The 9,934-nt window shown below is 39.2% G+C and overlaps 1 protein-coding gene across 1 annotated transcript; it reads left to right on the top strand.

Moving 5' to 3' along the window:
* Nucleotides 1-1,630: 1,630 nt before the first annotated feature.
* LOC143891706 (uncharacterized) lies at nt 1,631-9,695 on the top strand. Its single transcript, XM_077396245.1, has 3 exons — nt 1,631-1,860; nt 8,591-8,923; nt 9,009-9,695. The coding sequence occupies exons 1-3, from the start codon at nt 1,738-1,740 to the stop codon at nt 9,693-9,695; spliced, it is 1,143 nt and encodes a 380-aa protein (XP_077252360.1). The 5' UTR covers nt 1,631-1,737.
* The last annotated feature ends 239 nt before the right edge of the window (nt 9,696-9,934 follow it).

The following is a 9,934-nucleotide window of genomic DNA, read 5'->3' as shown; positions in this document are numbered from 1 at the left end:
TTCTCGAAGCTCCGAGCTCGGAACTCCGAGAAAATCCTCGGAGCTCCGAGATTTGGTCCAGTAGCTTTTTTCCAACTTTTGTTTGTATTCCCGGAACTCCGAGAGAATTTCTCGGAACTCCGAGAACACTATAACGGGAAGAAATTTGTGACCGTTGGAAACTTTGCCAGAATTACGACTATGCCCCTCAAACGGTCATATTTAGTTTTTCTATATATATGGGCATTATCTACTTCCCAATTATCAATCCTAACACTCTAAAAATCTATTGGAATATCTAAAGAGTGAATCAAGCTTGTTTATGCCTCTCATCCTCTAGATTTAGGATTTGGATCATTAGACTCAAATTTGTTCATCTTCTTCAAAGTTTGTAAACCCTTGTGAAGGATTTTTTATTCTTTCTTTCTTATTCAAGAACATTGTATTGGGGCGAGTGTTCGGAGAAGCGGAGCCCACTCTCCGTGGTGAGGATTGCCACCAAAGTTAAATGCATTCGGAATTGTAATCGGCACCGATCTTCGCCGAAGTTAAGAAGATCAAATAGTGAAGCCATCAACGGGTTTGGTTGGTGGACTGGAGTAGGCCTCGCGTTTGGAGGACCGAACCACTTTAAATCTCGGGTGCACTCTCTCTTAATCTCTTGCTTTACATTTGCATTGCACTTAGGATTTAACTTGTGTGTTTAAATTGTTTCATCTTTGATCTCTTAATCTTCAAAATTGGGTTAGAGTTTTGGAAATGTTAAAACTTGTTAGTAACCTAATTTTACCTCCTCATTAGTTGCCATTAGAGTAAGTACTCGGGCCTACCCTTGGAATTTCAATAGTAATATCCGCCTTTCTATAACACCAATTCTTCTTTGGATTGCAGCTTGAAATTCGTCGAAATTGATTCCACGGCTGACCGATAACAATGTCTTCCTCCCCCCTGACATATTCCCAAGAAATATCATTCTTCAAATGTTCATCATAGTTTAAAAGAAGAGAAACCATTGTTTCAGACGTTTTTCTAAAATTGTAAACAGGAGTTCAGTTTATCAAGTCCTTGAAAGGCGTTATCAAGTTGTTGTTAAAAGGGGTTTTTCATCTCTCCTTGAGGGGTATTCAAGTGGATAGAATGGGTTATCAAGTTGATAAATGGGGTTATGGACTCTAAAAGGGAGTTTCAATACCTAAATGGGGGTTTCAAGTTTGTACACAAGGTGTTTTAAGGGATTATCAAGTAGCTAATGAGGGTTTCAAGTCTGCACAGAGGGTTCTCTAATGCTCTGTTTGGTTCACGGGTTTTTTTTTTACCCTCGAAGAGTCGAGGAGTTTCTGCACAAAACCCATGTTTGGTTGGTGGGTTTTAGGGGGAGCAAAATATAATCCCGGGACGAAAATTTGCTCGCAGTTCCACCCGTGAAAACCCAGAAGGGCAGAAAAACCCAATCTGACGATCGATTGAGGAGAAAACTCAGAGGGCAGAAAAACCCACTCGTCTCTCTCGAATAATCTGTCCCCTCCATGTTTTTGGCTTCTTCTCCTCACCACAATGAAACCCTACCCTCTGATTAACCTGTCCCTTCCACATCAGAAGCTCTTTCCCCACTCAAAACCGTAGCCAGAAAATATAAGCAGAGAACAAAATCTACAACAAATCCTGCAAAACAGAGGTCTCACCTGAACAAATTCGTGGTGGTAGTTCGTCCTACGGTTCTATAAGAAGAAGATAGTTGATGAACAAATTTGATGGTGTATGGAAGGGAAAGGGAAGAGATCTGCTGCTGCATTTGAGGAGGAGAGCACAGCTTCTAGCCCATTATATTCGACAAAATCGACCCACCGAAGAGGAAAGCGAGCTCGAGTAAATCTTCAACAGGTAGAACCCTTGTTGAATCTGTCATTTTCTGGTTAGAAATCATAGTGGAAAAATATTATGTTAGGGTAAGAAGATGAGAATGTCCTGAAACAGTAGAACCTAATGAGAATTATTAAGCATTTGCTGCTTCAATCTGTCATTTTTTCTTCTGAATGGGTAGAACCCCATCTCAATTTCTCTTCTCATTATGTGCTTCAATCTGTCATTATATGCTTCTGGAATGTGCGTTGAAGGAATCTGATGTCATTTTCTGCTTGAATCTGTCATAATATGTCCTCAATCTTATTAGATTGTAATTAAGGCCAACGAATGCATGGTTCAGCAGTGCTTAATGATTGTTGTTATATGTCCTGGTTTAAGAATGCATGAATTTGATGACGGAAGAGATAATTTCCTTCTATGGACAGGATGCTATGTATATAATTTTTTCTCCACGAACAAAATAGGATTATTTGGGTCAGCAGTGTTCAAAATTAAAAAAACATTTACTCTCTAATTATTGGATATATACGTGACACAGTTACTAATCACTAACCCTCAATGGCTTAATTGAAGACTCAAATCAACTTTTCCCATTGGAGAATAATGAGAAGTTAATATTGTTAACTAACCCATGTTGGTACCTAAAAATCAGTTCATGGGGTTAGTGAGAGACATTTGAGTTTTGAATATTGTATATTCTATTTACATCCTTCTAGAGTGAATCTTCCAGTCATAATACTGACCTATACTTACATCCTTCTTTCATGAATAGATACATCCTTGTAGAGTGAATCTTCCACTCATAATACTGACCCATACTTACATCCTTGTTTCATTAATAGATACATTCATTTCTCATTGCTTGAGTATACTTATTCATTTGCAATGAGCTTACTACCAACCGAAGACGATGGTAATGGAGATGATGGTGGAATGAATTTGGCGATACAGGGGTGCGCTTTGGTTGCAGCTGGTACCGCTGTAGCCTTGGCGGCAGTGATCGAAGAACAAGAAGCGTTCTTCGAATGTTCTCCTTATGAGAACACCTATCTCACCCCACGCACATTTCTCCCCTACGCTCTGCGAACAGACGAGCACTGCCATGATCTCCTTCGAATGAATGTCGAATGTTTCACAAGATTTGTCCATATATTAAAGGGTACTGGGCGGCTAACTGATACGCTCCACTGCTCAGTGGAAGAGCAGTTCGCGATTTTCTTACACATCATCTCACATGACCTGAGGAACCGCTGTATGAAAGCATATTTTAGAAGATCAGGAGAAACTGTTAGTCGATATTTCAGTAAGGTTGTCGACGCAATTATGAGTTTGTCAGACTTACTCATAAAACCTCCATCACCGGATACACCGCCACAGATTAGAGGGAATGGAAGATTGTATCCTTACTTCAAGGTATTGACTTTGTAGCCTTATAATTATGCCTTTCTTGTAGACTATGTCAGTAACATTTTTCCTTCCTATATGATAGAATTGCATTGGGGCAGTCGATGGGACACATATTCGGGCTAAAGTGCCATTTGATACGCGAGGTCGATTTTTATGTCGTAAGGGGTGGACTAGCCAGAATGTACTAGCTGCATGTGATTTTGACTTAAAATTCACATTCGTCGAAGCTGGTTGGGAAGGATCTGCGTCTGACTCGAGACTGTTGGCGGAAACGCTTGCTAACGAGAGGGGAATTATCTGCCACCCTGGGAAGTATTATCTTGTGGATGGCGGGTTTCCCTTGCTCAGTCATTTCATCACCCCGTTCCGTAAGACGAGGTATCATCTGAATGAATTTCGAACCAACAGGCCACGGACCGCTGAGGAACTATTCAATCATAGGCATTCTTCAGCCCGAAATGTAATTGAACGTGCATTTGGTGTGCTTAAGAAGCGTTTCGCCGTGCTCCACGGGAAACCAATGTACCCCTTCCCCAAACAGGTTGATTTAGTGATAGCCTGTTGTTGTATTCACAACTTCATTAGAGGCGTAATGCCTCAGGATGGGCTTCTTGGTGTTGTCGATCGTGAATTCGCTGCTTCTGGCGATAGTGAATTAGCCTCCACAAGTAGGCAAGGTGGAAGACTAGAAGATGAGGAGGAATTACATGAGGAAGAATTGCGTAGGGAGCCATGGCTAAGTAGAGCTCAGGATGGGATAGAAGGAGATAGAATTAGGACAGAAATATGTTCAGCTATGTGGAGAGATTATACACCCTCTGCTTGATATGGTTGTTGTTTCTGAAATTTGTATGGTTCATGTATGGTGGTTGAGGTTGGATTGTATGGCACATAGTTTTGTATGCCACGTATATGGTGTACTAATTTTGGATTCTATGTGACTAGTGCTTCATTCTAACACCCTTCTATGTAACTTTATTCTCTTCAAATTCGATACTTTGCTCGACTCACAACGAGGTTTAGAGCGACTCTCTCTCTCTCTCTCTGTCTCTCTCTCTCTCTCAGTTTGGAAAAACTGGGTTTTCTAAAAATGTGTTTTTCATGGATTTTTTCTGCAACTTCCTTCTGTTTATCCTTATGCTGATTTTTCTCCTTCCGCATTTCAAATTTTATTTGTCACTTTATTTTATTTCTTTCACTATTAGACGTCATGGGCTTCTCTGCAATCTGATCACATTCTGAAAAACACAGATTGCTCCAACTGTTCTTACAGTTTCTAGAGAACAGGTTACTACTCCTCTGTCTGTTAACTTCTGTTTGCTTTGAAGTGTCTGTTAACTTCAACAATTAGTAATAAACAAACCCAGTTTACTACTCCTCTCGTCTGGAACAATGTCTCATAAATCTGAAGTAGAAATACCTCTGTATCCTCAACTAAATTTGAAGCAATAGCCATCAGTTCTTTAGAAAATCATGCAGGGTCTACATCCAGCTCTGCCCACCTGTTATATATTAACAGGTTTTTGGGATCCAATCTCGCCCTTTTATATATTAACCATTGATTTTTCAAAAATATCGCTGCCAAAAAACAATAATGAGCAAACATGCAATGGTTTTAACATCATGTTTAAAGCCCAGCAAGATATGCTAACAGACACAATTCTAAAAGCTCAATGAATTTACCTTGGACTTGGTCGAGTTGACTCAGTTTCTGATTTGCAATTTTCTTGAAACAACTCATCAAGTGAAAATCTCACAAAGAAAAAAAAAACATATACACACCTTGTCTGCAACTTCAAAGGCTAAATTCCTTCTTTTCATCTCAGCCTTCTCCTTTTAATTGGCTATATGTTTTAGGATGGTTTCTCTCACTTTTGTGTGTATCTGCTGCAAACTTTCCAACATTCCTCAACTTTATTAGGGATTTTCTCAGATGTACTGGCAGTGGAATAAGGTCTAAGGGCCCTTGTTTATTCTTCCCCAACACTATCTGAAATGGAGAATATCCTGTAGTGTGATTCACCAAACAGTTAAATTCAAATTTCACTTTGGGCAAGACTAAGTCCCAACTTCTGAAGTTCTTCATAGCTGTTCCCGTCATATTTCCATGCGATCTATTGACTGTCTCGGTTTTACCATCACTTCGGGGTGGTATGGGCTACAAAATCTCATATTTGTTCCCAGCATCTTCGAAAGACAGCTCCATAATTGGATGCTGAACTTTACATCTCTGTCTAAAACAATAGTGTGGTATCCCATGGTACCTTACAACTTCATTGAAAAAAATACGTTATCCAAACTGACTCATCTTGGAGAATGCGTCCACAATCACAAATATGTTATCCAAACTCCTTGCTGCCTTAGGCAATTGCACTACAAAATCCTTTGAGATGTCTACCCATGGTGTTGGAGTTGAGAGAGAGAGAGAGAGAGAGAGAGAGAGAGAGAGAGAGAGAGAGAGAGCTACAAAAAACATAAGAACATGTGGTTGCAAAGAATTTAGATCAGTTATCGACTTGAATCATGAGTCAAAACCCTCTGTCCTTAAGACAAACTTTGCCCCCAATCTGACGAGTCAATGATGCATATGGGTTGATGATGTTTGCCTCTAGAATACACTCACAGAACCAAAGGCCTTGCAAACACGCATTGTCCACCTTTACTTGAAAGAACAAAGAGAATAGAAGAGAATGCAAAGAAGACAATAGTGTCTGTAAAAACTGTATATGAAAAAGAAGAGAGCATCTTCCTAAATAGGAAAACTCAACCACTCACTAATATAAATTGTTCACAAATGCATTTGTTTAGTAAGTGACCATTAGAATGACCGTTCATTGAAAAACACACATTGTGTAACGGACAAAACAGCTATGGCTCGTGAACCTATGTGAAAAGTTTGTTATACAACTGTCTTTAGTTTTTTTAGATCCCAACTGTTAGAGAATCTCGATAGTCTATGTCTTTAGTTTTTTTAGATCCCAACTGTTAGAGAATCTCGATAGTCTATATAAACCCATGAACGGTCTTTTGCATTACCGATATGAGACTAAAGATTTTCACTAAAGACAAAACTAAGAACAATGACACTCTTTCACAGCATACAAAATAAGAAAAATCCAAACATGAAACTTGAAATACATCTTTTAAAGCACATTAAAAGATAACATCTGACATGACACAATATCCAGATGCTTCACAAATGCTTTATGAATACATCTGTTTTGTTTCAAACATATGCCTCTCTAATCGAATTAACTATCATAGTTTTTGCTTTCTAGGGTCTTATATTTGCAATTATAACTTTAAATATGTATCTTGCAAATGCTGTTTTAAATTTATTATAAATTCTATTATTCAAGTTAAATCTACTTAAATATTGATATATTTCATTTATAGATGCCTTGTGTCTTATGGCATGGGATGCCAGGCCAACAGACTTGTGCCTTGCACCTTGCTTACAGTTTACGCTCTCTCTTTTTCACCCATACAACAAGCACAACAAAAGCATTGTGATGATGCGAAATTTAAATATGCATCTCATCCATTGTATTTTTTTCATGGAGGCACTTTGCCTAGAATGGATGTTGTCGGACATATGAAAGAGCAGTATGGACTATGATAAAACAGACATCAATGGGGTGCTTCTACTTTTTTGCATGATTGGTCATAACATAAACTATACTTTTTACTGTAAACATGTCACTCAAATTCAGAAGATGTAGAGAACTGGTTTGTTCTGAACAAGGTTCACAATACGGCCTGCTTTTCTTCGGAACAAGGTTCACAAATACAACAAAATAGAATACTTTTTAGCCACTGGTGCGCGGGTTTGGTACATGGGTAGTACCTTTTACATCACAGGAATCCTATGTTTTGGTTAATTTTTTTATATAGATTCCTATTTTGTTGTTCAAGTTGGAGTATTTGCACTTCCCCAAAGCCGAGATCTGTTTGTATCTTCTTTTCAAAAAAATGGAGATGTTTCCCATGACTTTTGTCCACTTGATAATCAATGTTACAGTTTAACAGTGCCATCACATACAAAAAAATTTCGGTGTCATTACCAATATCTAGAAATAGAAGAGAGAAAGAGAGAAGAGTGTGAAATCCCAAGACTACTAGGAAAGCAAAAACATTTTCCAATTAGTTTGGTGGGGGGACAGAAGGCATGACATATGGACTACAGTAAGTAGTCTCCTAGATACAGTAAGTAGTCTTCTAGGCAACCAAACACTACTAATAGATGACGTGGCACCTCAAAACCAACAAAACAAACTAGTAAACCCCAAAAATTGTGCAACCAACCAGACCCTTACATATCTTTAAATGAAGTTCAGAAATTATGAAAAAAAAAAGAAAAAAAACGTTTAAAGATGTGTTCTTTCATCCTTAGAACACACTCTTTTTTTATTGACAGTGAAGCCTAAGGTTTTGGTTGAGACTGTCATTGTAATTACGCTATGGAAACTAGAGACAGAATCAGACTTTCATTAGTCTCTAGTGTAGGCAGGTCAAGACAAAGCTCGACTGAATCTCTAGCCAGTTCACAGCACAAACCAAGGTTCATGGTTTTTAGTACCCTTCATAAACTGGTTTTTCTTAAAAAAATATTGTAAACATAAATGACACACTAATCCACTATCCACAAAGTCCTCTACTTAAACAAATATTGTTGGCTGTTATGCGTGATGCAATGTACACACTGCTGTCTTTTTGGGTGACCATTGCAATGGCATATTAAATGGGCATTTGAAATGTAAGTATCCATTGTGCTAGAGAAAAACACAGCATCCATCTATGGCGTAGGTAAGTCAATCCCACATGATAAATAAGAAGAAAAGAATCTTTTCAGGTTTCTGATACCTAACCAATTTTAACAGTTGGGTGTTCCTTCTCCTACGACATTAGTGTCTCCCTATATCTTCTTTCTTGCAGGATGAGCATATAAATTGGTGGCATTGGATGAATCTGTATTCTATGTGAAGAGCATTCTGTTCTCATTCTTTACGATACAGGGAAAGAACAGGGCAAGCTAATAACATATTCTATGTGAAGGCTATGGAATAATCAACTTATACAGAACTCTGTATCTTCTAATACTATATATTGTTGGCTGTTGGCTGTTGGCTGTTAGGTAATTGTTGTATTCAAAATATATTATAGTCATGCGTGCTTGCCTAATCTGTATGACTGTTGGATTGCATGGGTTGGTGAATCAATTGTGGTAATACAGAATGACAAGATGAGCCGCTGCAATTCGGAAATCATGGTTATGAGAACATTGTAAAAGCATTGATAATGTTCTGTTTTCTTGCATTTTGCCCAACTGAAATCTTTTCAGGTTATGGATGACGAAGCTGAGACCGATAAAGGTAAGAATGCGAGATGGTCTACAGAGATGGATAAGGTCTTACTTGCAGCATTGAAACATCAATTTGCGGAGGGGCAGACATGCCTCAACGGATTCAAAGAGAGTGCCTATGTATACTGTACGACGGTTGTGAATGAGACTTTCGGCGTCCATATGAAGCGCACACAAATCGAGAATCATGTGAAACAAATGAAGAAAATATTTAAGATCCTGCATGGCTTAGTAAACAGGAGTGGGTTCGGCTGGGACTGTGAGTTGAAGAGGCTCACGGTTATGAATGACGTTGGTGAGGCTTATGTTAGGGTAAGAAGTGCCTAACTACACTAAAGCTTTCCCTTCCCACCAGTCAATATATTTGTTAATTGATATAGTCTCCTTTGATGTGTAGGATAACCCCGATACAGGTAAATTCTTCAAGAAACCTTATGCGCTGTATGATGACTGGGTTGAAATATTTGGGAAGGACATCGCAGATGGGGGATTTCGGAGAAATAACAGGGATCCGCCACGGCCAGTTGTCGAGGAATTCTACACTCCTCAAATGCCACCTACCGAAGACGATAGCTTCACAGAGTTCCTCTCCCATGATGACTGTTTGGGTGAACATTCTCAGGATTTCAGTGCTCCTCAGATGCCGACCCCTATGACACACACTTCATCGAGTAGGCCAAATATTCGTAGGTCGACCTCTCGTCAGGCACCAAGTCCAATGGACACGAGTATGGACGAGGAGGGAAGTAGGGAAGGAGGTCCTAGTAGACGCAAGAGGCGAGGTTCCACTGATTTGAATTCCACTATAAACAATTTCGCCGCCAGTGTCTCCGAGGTTGCGGTTGCTATTAAAGAGAATACCGCTGTTCTTAAAGAGAATAATGAGAAGGAGAACATTCTGTGTGACCAGATCATGGAGGCACTGCAACAAATTGATGGTCTTGATCGTGCAGCGGTCGCTGACATATATGACTATCTGAGCACACACCTCGCAGAGGGGCGATCGTTTGTTCGCCGTCCGAAGGACCTCCGAGAAATGTATGTCGCAAAGTTCTTTCGGACCCGGTCAGTTGGGAGGGAGTGAGTAGAGTGACCGATCTCCTTCGGACATCAGTTGTGTTACTGTTGTGTTGTGGTTGTGGTTGCTTCTATGGTTTTATTTCGGAACTCTGCTTGAACTTAGACAATATGGTTGGCATGTTAATTTGCAAAACAATTGTTATTAAATTTCCTTCTACTGATGTAAGTGTTATCTACGCCTCCTGCTTTAATGACCATGCTTTATAAATTGTCGTAGATGTTACCATGTATTTTATTGAACAA

This window comes from Tasmannia lanceolata, unplaced genomic scaffold (assembly GCF_043159265.1).
Source record: "Tasmannia lanceolata isolate RefF3 unplaced genomic scaffold, GAP_Taslan_0.1 ptg000015l, whole genome shotgun sequence".
Lineage (NCBI taxonomy): Eukaryota > Viridiplantae > Streptophyta > Magnoliopsida > Canellales > Winteraceae > Tasmannia > Tasmannia lanceolata.
The sequence above is the reverse complement of the archived record's forward strand: the minus strand, read 5'-3'. Positions and strand labels throughout refer to the sequence as shown.